This window comes from Ceratotherium simum, chromosome 18 (assembly GCF_057802395.1).
Source record: "Ceratotherium simum simum isolate JZ-2026a chromosome 18, ASM5780239v1, whole genome shotgun sequence".
Classification (NCBI taxonomy): Eukaryota; Metazoa; Chordata; class Mammalia; order Perissodactyla; family Rhinocerotidae; genus Ceratotherium; species Ceratotherium simum.
In genome coordinates this window covers 4,589,937-4,609,811 of record NC_141917.1, presented here as the reverse complement: position 1 = coordinate 4,609,811, position 19,875 = coordinate 4,589,937, and the positions used below count along the sequence as shown (strand labels likewise).

Sequence of the window (19,875 nt, the reverse complement as noted above, 5' to 3'; positions counted from 1 at the left end):
GCCTGACAAGCGGTGCGTTGGTGCGCACCTGGGATCTGAACCCGGGCTGCCAGCAGCAGAGCGTGTGCACTTAACCACTATGCCACGGGGCCGGCCCCCCCATTTTACCATTTTAAAATGTTTCCACTGATGATCTGATATGATGAAGAACGACACCTAATCTGATCCCTTGGAAGAGCCTGACGAAGTGGCAGTAAAGGGAAGAGAATCCAAGGAAGGCACGGTCCCACCTCCCCTAGTTCTCTCTGATACTCCTCTTTGCATGAGCTTATGAACCCATCTTACAGCTTCTGCCCTTTCCAGCTAGTGCCACAGCAGTGTGGTTTGTCGCTGCCTTTAAAATCATTCCCTTCTCTGGTGCCAACTATACCTGATTCTAAAGTAGCTGCACAGGGAATAAACACATACGTGGGTGAGCAAGACCCTAGCATATCCAAGTGCAAATGCACGTGCCGGCCTAAGTGAGTTTTAAGTCAGACTCTCCCACTGAAAACCAGGCACACCTAGGTACAGCTAAGGCTATTCACGCCCTCCCGTAAATGCACAAAACATAACACTATTTTAAAAGATACACAGCAATTGCTTAGCTGAAAAATACAGATCTAAGTATAAGGAGGTAAAAAAGCAATAACATATTTTCAACACAAAAATGCCACCATCTAAGCATACCTTCCTTAAGCAGGCTGTAGCAAAACAAGCGAGCTCTTTCCAAGTCTCCGAGCTGCCGACAGACACCCACATACACTCTGCAGAGGGCATGAATGTAACTGTGCTCCAGAGATGTCTTCTGAACTTTCAGTTCTGAGAGAACCGAATGAAGCAAGCACTCTGCTAAATGCTGGATTGGAAAAAAATGAAAAGGCAATGTACAACAATATTTATCTTTAGCCTACTAAAAAATAGCTAAAAGCTACAAAATTAAGTATCAATTGGAAAAATAAAACGAGTGCTCCATCCCATCAGAAGGGAGAGGACCACTGTAACCATGGTGATGAGCTCAGCAGGGAACCATGAGGCTCTGGGGGATGAGAAATCCCACACCTGTCAGCTACCTGTGGTCAGCGGTGCTGCAGGTACCAGATGGCAAGTCTGAACATGCCTGGTCGCCTATTGTCACTACCACCATGCCAATAAATGATAATTTCTTGGTTTTGCTATGATAATCTGTGGGTGTGAGAGTGGGTATATGAAACCCATTCTAATTCTACTCCCATTCTCCTTTTCTAAACTCCAATGTACTCTCCACACATTTATACTGGTTAGGTCTTAAAATACTGGGTAATGTTTTTCTTACTCTATAAGAGGAGCATTAAATAATTTGATACATTCATTCATTTGAAAATAAACATCTTTTCAAAGTTCCATGTACTGCTCTTTATGTTTTCTGAAGGTAAGCGATCTAAGAAAAGTAAATATTTATACCATTATGGCTCCAAGGATGTGCAGATAACCAATAAAGTATGATCCATCGAGCACTGGAAATCATCTACACAAAGTATCAACATGGACACTGAGAAAACATAAACCTATAAAAGCCCTAATAAACCATGTATGTAAACCTGCACAACCGGCCGCCTCCTTTCCCCCATCTTGAAACTAAGTATCTGTTCTCCTTTGATTTGTGACATACATTAACAAGGGAGAGGCGAAACCCACATGAAAGACTCTCAAACTCTCAAAACACTTAAATGTGTATATAATACCATTCACAGAAAAGGCTCTATTTACGTGACAATAATTTGATGCTTTGAAGCAAATCATTTTGAGCTTTTAACATGCCAGAATCAATGGGAAATATGCAATTTTAGTCCTGAGAGATACTTTTCTTTCCTTAAAATTTTAAGTTACTTGATGAATACAAATTATCAAATTGCCAGTGTCTTACCACATCTCAAATGTATAAGATGCTGGCTAGAAATAAAGTGTAGGTTATAATGTTTATATGGATAACTGTCAATCTCTGAAACAAAACTTCCATTTAGGGTCATCCACCTTTCTGCTGACAGACAGCCTGTCCTCAAGGACATGCAATTCTTAGTGCACTTAGAGAAAAGTAGCCACATACCTTCTTTGTTGTGCTAAATTCATAAACAACTTCTTTCTCTTGATCTCTCATTACAGGCTTTTTGGAGATATTTCCCACATATACGTGACTACGAATGACGGGTAAAAGATCAAAAGATGACTCTGAGATCTTCTTCAGTGCATCAGCTATGGCTTTATCGTGGGACTCCACAGTGTCTTTGGCGTTTACAGGCAACTGTGAAACTGTGTTTACAGTCGGAACAGAACTTCTTTCCTGCTGTGTCGTTACAACTTCAGCTGGAGGGAGATTCCTGTGGAGGGTCCTGTTGACTCCTTTTGTGGGGGTGCTCCCGGTTTCTGGTTCTGGGGACCCGCTGTCCAGGCGCAATCTTTTAGCACTCCTCAAGGTAGACACTGACAACGTCCTTTTCCCACTTGAATCCTGTTGAGCCCCTGAATCTCTTGACTTCTCTTGGTTACAGTCACCACCAGAGTTGCTACCTGTTTTAACAAAGGCGGTTGATGTTGACGTGATTGTTTTGAATCCTGTTATAGCGCTGACAGGCCCTGGTAAATGCTTACAGTCAGCAGGCCGACTTCGAGTAAGCTGAATATTCCCTTTGAGGATGTTGAGGGTGCGGGCCCTGGCAGATAACTCTGGGTACATGGTGTCAAGGATTTTAACGGAATTCTCCTGGGGCCCTGCCACAGCAGTATGGGTTGATGCAAAGGGGGGGAGGCGGCCAGGCACGGGAAGCGCATGCTTTGGGGTTGCAGCACAAAACTGCAAAGGAGATGACAATATCCTCTCACCTGCTGGTGCAGCGGACGGGGACGGAGATGTGCACGGAAGAGAGGAGCGCCCCGGATCTTCTGGTAAAGGCGACATCATAGGAGGCACTGGGATTTCACACAACGGAGAGATCTGGCCAACAGGAGAGGTGGGTGAGGAGGGACTGGAACTTGATATCAGAGGAGAAACTGGTTGTGAAGTCCTTGGAGGCGTAGCTATCAAAGGAGCAAGCAAGGGGGGCAGAGGAGGCCCCACCTCCTGCCGTATCTTACTCAGCGTGTCAGCAGAACAATCTGTAGGAGTAGATGTGTCAGCGTTGGCTAGAATGGTCTGAGTTTGATTTCTCTGCGTTTTTGCGTTACCTCTTTCCCCTGAAAATGACTGAGAAACTTCACTCTGATTTGTTTCAACTCGGCTAGATGCTAAAGTCTTTACCAGTTTGTTTGATTGATCCTTGTTTGAAACCTTTGATCGATTCTTATATTTGCCAAATGGCTCTAGCTTCGAGTTATAGTAAGTGTGATCAGATGCAACAATCGGAGACTCAAAGTTTTGATCATATATTTGAGAACTAATCCTCACGCTAGGTTTAACAGGTCTATTTCGTAAACGACTTTTATCAAAGTTGGTACTCTGACCACTGCTTGAAATGTCCTCTTGGGTACACGCAAGGTTACTGCCACACTGGGGCTCCTCAAATGGAGGGCCAGGGTGACTGGTCTCTGGGGACTTCTCCAAAGAAGTAACTGAAATGCAACCAGCTCCCTGCCCGCCTCCACCCGGGGAAACAGGCACGTCTCCTGGAGCACCACACAGTATAACCTGGTCCACGTTTGGCATGAGAGCTACCCCATTTATGATGGTCCAGTTGTCTCCATTCTCAATGACTAGCTTTTGATCCTTATTTATTAGCACATTTATAACTTCGGAGGTCACTGTAGCTATCTGACACTGAAACGTCGCTTCTGCCTCACAATCAGCACTGTGTGTGGCTGTCTGTCCTGCTCCTGAGTCGGAGCAGCAGGGTGAGGGCTCTGCTGGTTCTGACATGCCCTCTTCCCCACTGTCCATCGGCTTGCTCCCATCCAAGTTACCCTCAGGTCTGCCTTCAGTGTTTTCATTATTGGATCTACCACTAGAGGGAGAACTGCCCTGGGCGTCCAAGCAGGCTGTTGGTGGGGGTGCATCTGAAGCGGCTGATGAGGAGCCAGCTGTTTCCTGAGGTGGGACTTGTTCTTTTACATCTTCCCTTGTCATGCTGTCATGGACATCTAAGAGCAGTAAATTACCAGCATCTTCTCCATTGGAGTCATCATGGTTGGTCTGAAGTTCCTGTCCAATCTTGGTGAGCACCTCAGACAGGGTTTCCAAAGAACACTGCGTGAGCTGACTCGTGTCCCTTAAAGGACAATCATCTTCCTCTGATTCCATCCACTCTTCGGAGGTTTCAAGTGTTTCTTCTTCACAGAGTAGCTTTCTGTACTTTTCTCCTAATATTTCACTTTGCCTTAAGTCTTTGTTCTTGTCTTTATTTAGGGTTCCTTTGCTAGAACATTCTGAAACAGAGTCCCCTGAACTATAATCTCTTAACTGACAACTTTCAAGAAACATAACGACCTCTGATGTGGAAAGTGTGTCTATCTCAGAAAAAGTACTGATGTTAAAATCCTGCAGAGCCGAGGTCAGATACCCCACCTCTATGGAAGGTCTGGTCTCAGCCACACCAGCATCCACAGCTCCTGCATCTTTTCCAGAGGCATCCACAGCGCCTTGCTGTCCATTCCCCATCACAGCTTCAGGCTCATTTTCGCCCTCACTGCAGCTAGGTGCCTCACTCTCCTCTACCTCAGTGTCGCCACCCGCTGCCTCCCGAATGCCCGTGTAACAATACAGATTACCAGGAAGGCTACTCTGGGGGAGAACACGTGTCTCTTCATCTTTTCTGCCAGTCACTGATGAAAAAGCAGGCCCCGTGGTGCCCAAAGCTTCAGAAGCACTGCCAGGAGTTTGAGATGGCAGCTCCAGAGGCTCCTTTGGGCTTTGCTGTGCACTAGGAGAGTCCTCTGAAATGGCCAGGGCCTCACCACCAGATCCGACTGTGTCGCCACAGGACATTTCCTCAACAGGAAAACCTCCTGACACTGGCACTGCTGTGGCTGGCAGAAGTTTATCCGCATTGACCCCAGTCAAGGCCGGATTTGTGGCATGAAGACAGGGACCCTGCTGGACCTCATCGTGCACTGCAGCTTCTGTCACAACTTCTCGGTTTTGGATCGGGACGTTGTCAGAAGAGAAAGATAATTTACTGTTTGTGGAACAAGAATCTCCTACTGGTAAAGAACCACTTGGAGAATCAAAATCCAATTTTCTCCAAGAGGTGGGAACCTCTGGTGAAGCCCTTTTTGCAGCAGCCGCCTCTTTGGTTTTCCATGTTGTGTCCTCTCTTTCCCCACCACATCTTCCTATAGATGACTCGTGACCTGTCCCATTATCCACATTTCCTGTAGCTAAGGCAGGCTCATTCCTATGTGGTCTCAAGTGTCCTGATCTAGCACTTGTCACCGTTTCAGGTCTGGCCTGCTTGGTGATAACTGATACTTGGTTAGGTAACAATGACGCAGCAGCCTTGAGTCCCACAGCATTATTACTTCCTCCAGCAAGTTCAGGCGTGGATGTGGATCCTCTATTTTCTAAGGACAGCGTTGCCTGTTGTAACTGATAGTTGGCCTTTTGTTCATGTTCTGATTTAGCTCTCAGCCTTTCTTCGCCACCTCTCCTTAACAGATCACTGTGGTGCCATGACGTGCTTTTAACAAAACCAAAACCACTCTTGATCAAGCCAGACCGAGACTCCACTAATGATGTGAAATCTGACTGACTTAGGGTGAGCTCAATTCTTGGATCTTGACTTTCACATTGTCCATCTTTTGTAGCTTTCATAAATATTGACTGAGGAAGTGAACAGACTTTGGTGATGCCTTTTACAATTTTTGTACATTCTACCTCACTGCCACTCTGACTGTTAAAATTAGATGCTCCCAATATAGGGCTCAAAGCACGGAAGCTAGTCTCCAGATCTTTTTCTCCTGTAGAACACTCCGGTGGCTCAGACTGCAGATATAACCTGTGTAAAGTTTTAGCTTGCAACTTTTGTTCTGAATGCAGTTCAGCTGGGATGACTTTAGTAGGAACACGTGTATCATTACCATACTCAAACCCAGAGGAAGACTGGGAATTACTGCAGACAGACAAGGCTTCTGAGGTAGACGAGGAAGAAAACTTGGCTTCAACATCAAGCCCTGGTCCCTCCATTGCATGACCTGCCTCTTCTTCTGATTCAGGTGATTCTCCTAAAATGAACCCTTGCATATTGTCTCTTTCCTTTTCCAATCCTCCAGATAGTCCCTGAAAATGGTCAGAAACTGATATATGACCTAACTCAGAAGTGATTTCATTAGTTAGTGTACACCTAGTAAAGTCTGATGTGGGTGATCCTACCATTTTGGATGATCGAGTTTTTCCTTCATATTCCGTGAGCTCATTTAATGGCATCTTGACAAGGGGAGAATAGCACACATCTGACTTCTTAGGGGCCGCCTCCCTCTCTTGTACCAGGCTGCCAGACAACTTCTCAACACTCACACTTCTGGTGGGTTTGTGAAGTGTGTTCTCAGTTTGCACTGACTTATCCATCTCCCTAACCTCTCTCTGTCTTTTTGCCTCATCTAAAATGCCTCTTTTTCTATCATTCATGAATTCAGATGACACTGTCCAGTGTTTCTCATGAGCTAAGGAGTATGTGGTTGAAGGTTCTCTCAGTGTTGCTGTAAATGTCCCGAACCCAACAGCCGTCACTTCATTTACTTCAAATGTACTTAGAGTTTGGGTGGCTTCATGTGACTTGAGCATCTCCTCCCGGGTACCACTTCCTTCAGTTTTTCTAGGTGAGCCAAAACAATCCTGTGATTCAGGTGTTTCATCTTCTGAAACAGACTTGGCAGAATTTCTATGCTGGGCCGAGTCATTATCACTGGAATCTGTATACTCTCCAAAGTAGGTTTCCTTAAAAATAAATGAGTTATACTAGTTAGTTAATTAAACACTAATTCAACCAACTAAACATAACTATCAATTAAATGCATTGGGAAAAAAAAAAACCTGCTTTCTGAAGAATCCTTTAAAACACATCTGAGAAAAGGGTAGTTTCTTTGTAATTTCTATTAATGGGTGAGTCTCAACTACAATGTTAGGGGTACAACATTTTGTCGCCCTTTCCTTAAAGATGCCCATCTCTCCCCAGAGTTCCCTCACTAGGCTGCTTCTCCCATAACAGAGATTCTTCCAAGTTCTCCTCCACACACATTTTGGGGTAAGGTTTGGTCTCCTAACTTCTAAACATTCCTACTTCTCAACTCTTACTTCTCCATTTTCTGGTAAAGGGTTCCGAGTCTAGATGCACAACCCTCTCTTTCCCTCTACCTCCAAGTCACTCCTCCACGTGTGTCTGACTCCAGCACGGGAGGCGCCCGCTCCACACCAAGCCTGGCCATCCCCCCAGCTGACATCTTGTAGACAGATTTTGCCACATATTTCCTCACGCCTCATGCCGCATCTTGGATGTTATCAACCAGACCTGTTTCCCCCCTTCAACAGCTTATGCACTGACGACTCTCCCTCCTGCACAGTCCTGTTCTCCATCTCTGCTCCAGATACCCTGTGTGACCCCCAACCAGCCCCCACCTGTCTGTGCTAACTGCCCCTATCATGTGGCCCACCAGGCAGGCTAACTCATCAACTGCCTTGCCTCCCCGTTGTGTAAGGGAAATGGTGGACTGGTAAAGAACAACAACTGCTGACATAAACTTACTCCTACTATAAAAATTCTTTCCTCCCTTGAACTCTAGAGTACCATCATCTCCTGGTTTTCTCCACCGCCCTAACACTTGTTTTCAACTTCCTTTCCTCTTCCTCCTCTTCTGCCTCATCACGTATGGATGTGATAGTTCCCCAGGACTCTGTCTGGGACCCCATCCTCTTCCGCACACTCTTACTGAATGACATGACACAGTCCCAGGGTTTCTGCTGCACCCAAATGCTGATGCGTCCTAAACACGTGTGTCCCACCACAGCCTCCCTCCAAGAACATGCCCGTGGATCTAAAATGCATACTGCATATATCCCCTTAGAAACCTCATGCACACCTCATATCTGACATTTTACACATTATCTTCCCACCCAACTAAGGTTTCTTCTTATACTTGTTACTTTCCACCACCCTTGCCTCCTCTACGTCCCCTAACAACCACACTGAACACCTCACCAAACGCTGCTTACTCGACCTCATAATGCTGTGCAAACCTCCCCACCTCTTTAACCCCAACGCTACTGCTGGGTTCCGCTGTCACGAATTAAGGAAACTGCTGATAAATAAGTTCCCTGTCTATGGTTTTGCCTCTTTCCTGACTATCCTCAGGCCCTATCTATTCATACTGTGACTAAATTAAAACTTTCAAATGAAAATCTATCCTTAGGTCCACATTTTTGGATCCATCAAGGATTGCCCACTGCATTCAGGATAAAATGGAAAGTCCTTAAGACACACAGGGTCCTTGTGGACCTGCTCTGTGTGAATGTTCCCAAGCATCAAGTTCACCCTCAGCTCTGTACCTCTGTATAAACAGCTTCTCCACCTCCAACATCCCCCTCCTCTTTAACACTCGGCTGGGATCCTATCTTTCTGCAGCATTTCCTACCCTCCCTCTCCACCTGGCCTCCACTCAGGACCAGCTCCCCTCTAGATCCTCTCCACAGGATGTGTTTCCCAGCACTGTGGTGCTCTACCACAGCTGTGTCATCACCTGCCCCCTTACGGTCCCACCAACACACAAGAAGATATAACCAAGCAGCAACCATAGCCCATGCTACCTCTGAGTTCCCGGTGCCCAGCACATGTCTGGAACATAACAGACATGCAAGATGTTTCCTGAATGAAGGAAGTGACTTAAAGGAGTCAGTTATCTGCTCCTGAAGCCAAAATCTGCTTCATCGAAACTAACTTCCTAAGAAATTAAAATTACAATAAACCATTCTGCAAACACACAAAAAGATGAATTCCTCAAGTGAAAGTGGGGAATTCAACAACATAGGTTAATGGACATGCATGCTATCTACATGGATTTCCCCACCTCTAGAAAACTCCATTCCTACAAATATGTTTTCAATTCATTCATTTCATATCTGTTATGGGCCAGGCACTAGAGATAAGAACAAACAATTAAGACACAGTCCTCCCACAGGAGACTGATGATTTGGCTGTGGATAAAGACAAATAAAAATGCAACCATAATATAAATTGAAAAAAGTTTACTATATAGGTTGATCCAAAGGGCACTAGCATGCCTTGTTAAATTCTCACGTTACTCCCTAATAAAATCTGGTCTGAGGACCACAAATGTTCTTTGAGTCTGGCTAATATATTAGGATGGAAAATGTGACCACTTGGTAATTCAAATCCAAAATGCAAACTCACAGGTGCTAGCGAAGAAGGTAATGCGCCCAGGTGTGGTAAGGACACCAGAGGGGGTGATGGCACTGGAGACAGAAGAGGAGGGGGGAGTTTGAAGAAATCAACTGCAGCTTGAAGATCTTCATCAAAAAAATGATCAGGATCAGAAAAGTCAGTACTGTCGTCATCATTCCTCTGCATTAAAACCTCAGGATTCTGGTCCTCATTCAAAACACGGTCATTACGGTAAACTGCCCCACCAGGCCCCTCTTTTCCCACATTTTTACACGCTGAGAAGTTGCTCTCTATCTCCATGGACAGTTCTGCCAAGCAGGTCTGCACCGCTGAGGCTCTGAGAGGACTGCCTCCTACTGGAGGGGAAATGCCATCTTCCCTAGACTCTCTGGAGGTGGGGTTTTCTTTGGCAAGTTTTTCTGTGGGAAACAAAAAGTAAATATCAAATATTTACAATACCATACTGAAAAATTAAAAAAATAAAAATCTTCTAACAGTCCAAAATGCTTGCAATATTAAGTCCAAGTAGAAACATTTTTCAAAAGGCAACCAATCCCTTCAAAAAGATTATCCTGAAAGACCTGAACATATTTCTCGTAAGTATGCTTCCCTCACAACAAGCAAGATGAGAAGACAGGGAGATGGATGGGTGAGATGCCCCTGCGACCATCAACAGCAGGATGCACAGGTGGAAGGCATTCACAGCAGCAGTAATGGGCCTTGAGGATGCACTCATTCTCTCGGTGAATCTTTCCATACAACCAGCAGTATTTGGAAGAAATAGCTTTGTACATATAGCAAGACAGGGAACATCATTTTCTCTGTCTGAAAAGTTATCTAAACTCAACCAATATCAAGCCTATCCCATGACCATATTTGTACAATGCTCTAATTAACAGACTTGACTAGATCATACAAATATATTATAATGCAACAGAAAAGTTACTCTAAAAAGCTAGTGCTTTTTGAGTCTTGATTCTGATTTTGGTGAACTGCAGTGGTGCTATTAGTAAAGCCATGCGTCTCCCGGGAAATAACTAGAAATAACCATTTGTATTATTTGAAAGCTGTAAAAATGCGTCACAGAGGACTCAGGGCTCCTTGGAGAAGTGGTTGATTACAGGGCTGGACAGGGGAAAATACAAGTTGAGCCTGAAACATCTTGCAGTGCCAAACAGCAAAGAAGTACTCAAAACAGGATGGGATCCACCTAAAGGGCCCAGAAGCCAACCTGAAGACGGTGCCAATAACCAAATCTGGAGCAATTTGAACAATAAAATAAATAATGATAGTACTGAATTATAAAGCATAGAATAAAATAAATATCTACGAGACTATGCTGACAGAAATAAATAAGTGAATGAATAAACAGATGGTGGAGAAGGGATAGCTCTTCCTTACAGAAGAACTCCAATTGATAAATGTAGAAGGAATGAGGGAAATACAAAAATCACTATTAGACAAAGTAGTAATTGTAGCAGACAAGATTCATTGATGGATGCTAAAACTAGTGGGCTACAGATGGAGAGAAACAGAATATTTGCATAGCGTCCAAGTATCTCCCTCAAGATAATTAATAAGGAAAAAACAGTAACTTTACAATGGAGAACCCTGGTAAACACCATCTTAAACAAGCAATCAAGGTTAACATCCCCGTGCTAATGCATATCCACATCCCCTCTCCCCTGGTACAACGCCCTGAGCAGAGCGCAACATCACTGCTGTGGAATTCTTGTCAAAAATACACAGCCTCACTCTAACAAGAAAACATCAGACAAGCCCATCAGACAATGGGCTTTCTACAAAATGATTCGTACTCTCCAAAAGTGTCAGAGACATGAGACAAGAAAAGACAGATAACTGACAGACTGGGAGAGATTAAAGAAAGAATGACTGCTAAAGGCAATATGGGAGCCTGGAATGGAAAAATGACATTAGTGGGAAAACTGGTGAAATGCACACGAGGTTTAGTTTAGTTAATAGTACTGTACCAAGTGTTCAGGTTCTGATTATTGGTGACAGAAAATGTTAACTGTAGGGGAATTTAGAGGAGGGGTCTAAGGGAGTTCTCTGCACTATTTTTGTAACTTGCTCAAATGAAAACAAAAGGTTAAAAAATAAATGTTTTATGGTACAAGATTCCAAAGATGCCGTGTTTTCCCTTATACCTAAAAAAGTTAACAGTAATAGGCTTATCCTTCAAAACAGTTTGTTTTTAAGTAAGCACATCACATTAGTAAATGAAGGACAGCCCTTTTAATAACATCTTGAACAACATGAAATTAAGTGCTTATAATAAAATAAGACTACTGACTGATACAGAGGCCTGAAAAGAATCCAGGCTGCTTCTGCCTGAATGCATGGACAGACAAATTCTAAACTGAAGACTAATGTGGGAGATGCAGGCACCACCTGGTTATATTATCAGTGCTACTATACAGTAGGTGAAGTGGACAGAAAAACCATTAGAAGTCTATCTAAAAGAGAAAATCTATTTGAAAAAACCCCATCAAACATACTTCACAAGTTCTGAATATAGCATAAATAAGAACCAGTAACTTGTCTATAAACATTTTCCTGAGAGAACTTTGTCTTCAGAAGCCTGAGAGGAAAAACTAGGTACACGTTTCTATAGTGTTACATACTCAGTGATCTGTGAATTCATAGCAGCTAATCATAAGAAATTAAATTATAAATTTAATTTATAATTAAATTAGAATTAGAATTATAGAATTAGAATATATAGAATTAGAATTATATACTAATTATTAATTATATATTAATAATTATATCTATATATTATATAGAATTCTAATTCAAATTAGAATTTTAAACTTAAAAATATGTTAAGTAAGAAGCACTTTAATCTTATGTAAGATGGCTATTTTCTCCCCATTCACTCCAGGATGACCAGTACCTATTTCCAATTCTTAAATACTGAATGGAGTATAACTGAGTACATGGTAAAATGTCTCTAGGACTTTTCACTGCAAATCAAGACAGACCACAGAGGAAGTCAAATCTCTGAAAATGCATTAGCTAATTGTGCTGTGCAACAGTAATCTGACACGATAGTTGGCATGAAAGGAGACAGTTTTTATCTGACAGTATCAGTATCCTAAAGGAGACTACGAATGTACACTTGATTATATACTACAAGTTCAACCAAAGGAACTGGTACATGAAAAACAGATTAAGCTAAACTGCTGGCAGATCGACAAAACTCATGAAATGATTTAGAAAAAACTGTGCCTCCTCAGTCTTCCACAAACACCTGCCGTATATGCCTCCACTAAGTTTCCTTCCACGAATATTCCCTGATGAAAGCTGCTATTAAAAAATTAAATGCCAGGGGCCGGCCCGGTGGCGCAAGCGGTTGGGTGCGCGTGCTCCGCTGCGGCGGCCCGGGGTTCGCTGGTTCGGATCCCGGGCGCGCACCGACGCACTGCTTTGGCAAGCCATGCTGTGGCGGCGTCCCATATAAAGTGGAGGAGGATGGGCACAGATGTTAGCCCAGTGCCAGTCTTCCTCGGCAAAAAAAGAGGAGGATTGGCGGATGTTAGCACAGGGCTGATCTCCTCACAAAAAAAAAAAAAAAAAAATTAAATGCCAAATGCATTTACTGAGATTATAAGTCACACTGAAGGAAAACAAGCTTTGTGTAATTAAAAGTACCCATTATAGTTTATTTCATTCTTTTAATGTTAGATTCAGGAGATATTAAAAACTCAAGGCATACAATGCCCATGGTAAACATTTCTACTTTCACATATGAAATGTAATTCTGCAAGTTTCTCTCTCACCTGGGACACACCTGCTGCCTTCACCAGGTAGTCTGTGTGTTGTGTTTATACAGAGCCAAAGTTCCTTGAGAAGTAGTTTTACTTTTCCTGTGAAAAAGAGTAAAGTATTAAAGTCATGTCACTGACTCAATCTATACAAGGAGAAAACATACCCCTGTGAAATTAGGATTTATTAGGGAATTGGAAAACTAGGTAATTTAAACATCTTCCCCAAATTCAACCATTGCGCATGATTCAGTTAGCTACTGAAGGGAAGGTCTGCAATGCTTTAGCTAACCACAGAAGGCTAAATACAGGCTTGGGGTGTTTTTTTTGGGGGGGGGGGCTTGAGGAGGGGACTCAAAAGACTAAATCTACTTGTTAAAAGGGCTTAATCACCTGTATGTATGCATGAAACAAATAAATCTTTGGTCTATACATTTTCTACAGAGAGAGATGTGAGATGGGGGAAGGAAGCACAAATATAATGACCTATACAAGAGATGTCGGCTCTCTGTATTCTATGAAGAACAGTAGAGAGGTACCCCCTCAGTTACATGAGGTAATCTGAAAAGCCATCAGTTGACCTTGCTGTAATTAACCTGGGGCTTCAGGGATGGTAGAAAATCCATGAACAGTCTTAAGGGGAAATGGGGTGGGAGACAAAAATGTATATATAAACATATGGATAGGGAGAGAGAATCACACACATGAGCAGACACACAGAGAGAAGCAAATGCTTTTATAAGGAAAGTGAAAGCTTTGGAATTTTTATAAATTTTCAAACGGGTCTGGATTCCTAAAATGGTTAAGAACCACCGGTCCAAGTTGAAAGGCCAAGGTAGTTAGTTGTCAATAAGACGGGCCTAATGAAATTCACATAACATTAAGAATATTATACCATGGTTTTAAAGTGAGTTTAACATTAATAAGTATAAAAATTCCCAAAAACCCTCCAAAGCGAAAAATATAAGCATGAATAGCTTGCGGTCAAATATGCATAAAAAGACAACCCACACTAATTAAAATTCATCTAAAATAAGCATTAAGTATTAGGCAATTTCAGGCCACCTCAAAGTTCCTAAATTAACATGAAGTATTTATTGAAAATACTGAAATCTTTAGTTCTAGAGAGACTAAAAATATCAACCTTTTAAACCAAAATATTTCCAAGGAATCACAAATTTTGAAACAGGTCAGCCCTATTTCAGCTAGTAAACTGCATCACCCCAAAAGATGAAGTCCACAGAAGGGACCAGGACAAATGGGGGCAGAGTAACAGATACGTTTGAAAAGCAGGACATTTCCAACCTTTCCTGAGCCAAATCCACCTCTCACCGTGTGAGAGCACATCCACTTTTGGTTTCAAACTTCTGTGACCAAGCGGCTTGTCTACATCGTGATTTAACCTACCCAAAAGCCTGCTTCCAAATACTGTAATCCCCTTTGCTTAATGACCTGACCAGGATCCCTGCTTATTACGAATACCTCAAGCAGCAAACAAGGAACCTTAAAAAAAAAGAAAAAAAGTTACTTTTCTATTCTTATGAAGACTATTAACCAGAGCTATGCCTATTCTAATTGAGCACTCATTCATTACTTCTAATGTGCCAAAAAAAAAAAAAAAATACATTTCCAGCAAAGCAGAAAAAAAGTCTTCACTGTGGCTTCATCACTTAGTTGTGAAGAGAAACCTTAGTTAAGGTGAACTGCACACCTTCTCCAATCATTTAAAACGCTTCCTTTATCAAAATCTACGGCATCTATGAGTATTTCCAGACTTTTCTACTCCACTGATTTGTCAGTGTCCACATGAATACCATGCTTATGCTCCTTTAATCACGACAGCTCTAGAATTTTGTTTTAATATCTGTGCAGGCCCTGAGTCTTGCTCAGGTTTTTCCTTTTCAAAAATTTTACTATTCTGAACATCTATTCTTCCTGATAAGCCTTCACCATCTGCTTCTCCTTTCCCATATAAAATCTCAATGGGATTCTGAGTGAGACTGTATAGTTATAAATACATTTGGGGAAAATTTACATCCTTGTATTTGAGTCTTTCAATCCAGGAACATGATGTTCACTTATGTGTTCAGGTCTTCTTTAATGCTCTCAAGAGTGTTTTGTATTTTCCTCACAGAGGCATGACACACTGCTTTTAGGTCTTTTCCTGATATCTGACGGTTCTGCTGCCATTTGAGAATGAATGGGATGCTCTTACTCCACCCTTGTTCCAATAGGCTAATAATGGTACCTTGTGTGTGTTCACTGTATATATCACCATTTTCCCAAGCTCCCATACTTCTGTTCTCCAGCTGAGTCTTTTCAATATTCTACATAGATAGTCATATCATTTGAAAATTATGACAATTTTGACTCTTCTTTAATAGTATTTATAGTTCCTATTCTTTTGTGTCTGCTCTGCTGCACTGCTTAGGGCCTCCAGTATAAACAGAATGAAGGTAACAAAAAAGCATGATTGCCTTCTTTCTGACAGTAATAACTATGCTCTTAATGATTCATTATTCTCAAGTTCAAGATTCTTTTTCTATTATTACCTCATGAAATATTCTTTATGAGGAACGGGTGCTGAACTGAGACGATCATATCATTTTTCTCTTAACTAGTTGTTGTAGCACTCCTGAGATAAATCCTTAAGTCACAATTAGTCTGTATTCTAAATGACTCGATTTGAGTTCTTAAAATTTTATTCAGTATTTTTTGCAGCTATATTCCTAAATCACAGAGTTCTGAGTCTTGAGGATGTGTGTGCACGTTATTATTAATTGGTACAGGGTTACGCTAATCTAAGAGAATGAGACAGAAAGCATCATATTTTTCGAAGTTCTAAAACAAACATGGAGCCGGCCCAGTGGCGTAGCGGTTAAGTGCGCGTGCTCCGCCGCGGTGGCCCGAGGTTCAGATCCCGGGCGTGCACCGACTCACCGCTTGTCAAGCCATGCTGTGGCGGCATCCCATATAAAGTGGAGGAAGATGGGCACAGATGTTAGCCCAGTGCCAGTCTTCCTCAACAAAAAAAAGAGGAGGATTGGCGACAGATGTTAGCTCGGGGCTAATCTTCCTCACAAAAAAAAAAATAAACAAAACAAAATAATAATAAAGATGTCAGTTTTTCATTGAAGAATTTATAGAGCTAACCTGTAAGCCCTCTGGATCTTTTATGGTGTTAGATCTTTTAACTATTTTTAAAAATTTCTTCTGGTTATTTTTCTGTTCAGGTTTGCAACAACTAATTTGAATCAGTCTGACTATGTTTTCCTAGAAAATGGTCCATTTCATGAACATGATCAAATTTGAATATAAATTTGTGAATTAACAAATTCTCCAACTGCAGTTTTATAGCTTTCTCAGTCTTGGTGCTATTGAGTTTTTGTTCCTTCCTTTCTTGATCACACTTCCCAAAGAGCTGTCAGTTTCACCAACATTGCAAAGATCCAGCTAGTAGCTTTAATGGTCCCAAATCAATTGCTTTGTTTTCTAGTTCATCAACTTATGTGTTCATCTTCATCAATTCCTTCCTTTTATTTTTCTTAGGTTTCCGTTGTATTTTCTTACCTCCTTAGTCATTCATTCTTCCATAATTCTTGCTTCATTTTCTGTAATTCTTACTTTCTAAAATAATCACTTAAGACCACAAATCAGTCCTTTGAATACCATATTGGCAATATCTCAAAGATTTTAATAAATACTGCTCTATTGTTGTTCATTTCCAAAACAGTTTAGTATTTCAGTTTTTATTTTTTCCATAACCCAGAGGGATTTGCCTGTGTTTATTTGTGTTCAGTTACCAGATAGGTTTATTTGTGTTCAGTTACCAGATAGGTTTTGATCATGATTCTAATTCTATCTCCTATTTTGTCTGCTTTTATTCTCTTTTATTTCAGACAAACGTATTAAAGTCTTCCATGCCGAACAGATTTGGCTGCTCCCCCCTAGAATTTCCATGTGTTTTATTTGACACAGTTTCATGCTCTTAGGTCCATGACAGTAACATCTTCTTGGTGAACTGTACCTTTAATCAATCTAGACACGCCCTTTTAATCTATGTAAATTCATTTCTAGGCTTGAATTATTTTTTGCCTTATATTACTGCTTTCAAGTTAGCATTTGCTTGGAATTTCTCTATCCATAGAAAATTCAATCTTTTGCTTCATTTGATTTTAAATGTATTTCCTAGGAACATGTCAAGAAGTGGAGATCATACACAAAAATCATGCTCAACACTTGGGAGGCCTTTCTAATATAAATATGACATTTGTGTTCTGCTCCGGGAAGTTTCCATCTATTATTTCTTGATCACCTTCTCTCCTTACGCCTCTGTTCTCCTCTCTGAGAAGTCCTAACAGATGACTATTAGGACATCTGGCTCTATCCTCCAGATTCTTTCATTTTCCCTAAAACTTTTAACTTCCTTGTCCTTCTGCACCACAGTCTCAGAGATGTCCACAATTAAATCTCTTGGTTAATTAGATCAACCTTCTATTTGTCCATTCAACACTTTAGCCTTTTTAGTGGGTTTATTTCTACAATCTTGAATTGATATTCAAGAACCTCAACTCTGACTTCATAGCAACAGCCTACGGATATGTTCTTAGACTTTCTCTAAGGAGACTAATTCAACTTCTAACATTTTCTTCTTGTCCATGATTTAATAGTGTTTCCTCAGGCACTACCTGATCTCCTTGAGTTTCGTGCCCTTCTTTCCTGTCACTGCTTTCTCTCAGTTTTAGATGCAAGTTTAGGCAGGACATCTTGGATAGCCAGAGTATACTTCTTCAGCCTACATTGTTAGTCCTGTTCCTCTAGCAATAAACATAAGTTCTCCTTTTATGAACCTGCAGGATCCTGCCTTTAGAATGAGGGGAGGCAGAGTGGACACAGTCATGAGGATTTACAGGAAGTACATAAATATCTCATTTTCTGGGAACAGGAGGGGTTATCCTTCAAAGCAGCCAAAATTACCCAATTTTCTGATATCCACATCTACTCTGGATTCCTCTCGTGTCATAAATAACACTTCGGAGAACTACACTTTGAGCCACAGCCCATGGACAAATGCCAGAAACTGTTTCTGAAACCAGAAGGACGCACACTTTTCACCCCTTAATCAATTACCTGGCAGAATGCTACTGTCCTGCTCCTCCTCCCTCTCCCTGCCAACTGTGATGTGGGGAAACACAGGGCTTCTGCAATAAAAACTTGTTTTTTGACAGCTGCTATTTTCTCTCTAATTTTGGGTTTCATCACCAATTGATACCATCTGCCTTACATCTTCATTCATTTCCTCCACTGGCGGTAAACTTTTTAACTATTTTTTACTTTCCACCATTTTTATTGCAATGTGACCATGAAAGGCAAATGTGGCACTCAGGCAATCTTTTATAAAGTGAAGTCAACTTAATACTCTTTCTAACTTGTACATCTCTTTCAGAAGTCAAATATTAACAGAAAAAAGTGTTAAAGATATACTTAAGAATTAGGAATTAAACCCACCAAGGTCCACAGCTAAATAATCAGCAGATTCCTAAAGACTTCATTTATTTGGAAAAAGTAAAATGTACAACAGACAATATCCCTGCCCTCACAGTGAGGGTAGATTAAAAAAAATAATAATCTTACTTGAGATAGTAACAAGTTCTTTGAAGAAAATAAAACAGAATGTCAGACTAGAGAGCAACTAAGGGGAGGGTTTCGGAAGGGTCTGTTTTAAATGGTAAGGCCTGAGACTAGCCAAATCCTAAAACAAATCTGTCAGTCCAAAAGGGAAGATGTTTAAATTCAATAGTTGCCTATGAGCTGGGCAAGCAAGTGTGGCCAAGTCCTCTGTTCCTTTTAGCAATATCTATTCTCAAAGTCTCACTGTCCACACCTAAGAGTAGGAAGAAGAGTCAAAAGCACAGAGAATTACATATTAGTAATAGTTATAAACAAGCAAGTCAGTGCCCAGGCAACTGAAAGGTGTGAACTATTAAAGCCTTAAGCCAAGAAAAAGATGACCTTTCGCTCTGAATTTAAAAAAAAAAAAAAATTTAAAGGAAAAAAAAAGGTAAGGGAGACTTCTGAAGAAACACTGTATACTTGCACAAAACAATGTAAGTGGTTTTCATAATTTCCATTTGGAGGAAAAATAACACATTAGTGACATAAAAATACCATTATTTACTTATTTACCATTTTAAATTTATCACTACCAAAAAATGTGAGATAGGCAGAACAGAAATTCATAATCTCCTTTTCAAAAATGGAGAAGGAAAACACAAGGGAAAGTAAACAGAGAAGGGAGTCATCTACAATGACACACTCAGTGATACAACGTGCACTTAGACATGTGTGCTCCCCGCGTTCCATGACTACTGCTTGACTTCTCCCTCTAACTTTTGACCTTCCCTAAACTCCTCTGTCTTCCAAAAATACACCATAGGGCTTTGACTCCACAGTGTCCCTGCCTGACTTTAACAATGCTTATATATTTGGCATATAAGAAATTTAATAAATTAACTTGATGAGTTGTAACCTAATGAGACAACTATACTTATTTATTGAAAAGTATAGAAATTATATCTCTAACCAGTTTTTCCTTTATCAAAATAACATTGCTTTTTGACTCTCATTCACTGTATTGTCTTAGCAGACAGCAAGCTGATCTAACACACAGATCTAATGAAGACATAATATAGGAGATGGCTTCTTCTAAGATGAAACATCTACCAAGCCCTGGAATTTCCACAATTATA

The 19,875-nt window shown here is 41.2% G+C and overlaps 1 protein-coding gene across 5 annotated transcripts in view; it reads right to left on the bottom strand.

Moving 5' to 3' along the window:
• Positions 1-19,875, bottom strand: part of ICE1 (interactor of little elongation complex ELL subunit 1) — a 61,594-nt gene that overhangs the window by 18,285 nt on the left and 23,434 nt on the right. For 3 of the 5 annotated variants that reach the window (XM_087443101.1, XM_004440047.3, XM_087443100.1), the window contains 4 exons: positions 13,142-13,228; positions 9,348-9,757; positions 2,066-6,880; positions 670-838 (listed from right to left, as the gene is read on the bottom strand). In XM_087443101.1, the coding sequence (XP_087299227.1) occupies positions 670-838; positions 2,066-6,880; positions 9,348-9,757; positions 13,142-13,228 (5,481 nt within the window). Of the gene's footprint in view, positions 1-669; positions 839-2,065; positions 6,881-9,347; positions 9,758-13,141; positions 13,229-14,533; positions 14,630-19,875 lie in introns of those variants that run through there. The other 2 variants (XM_087443102.1, XM_014795022.2) reach the window with 2 other exon arrangements.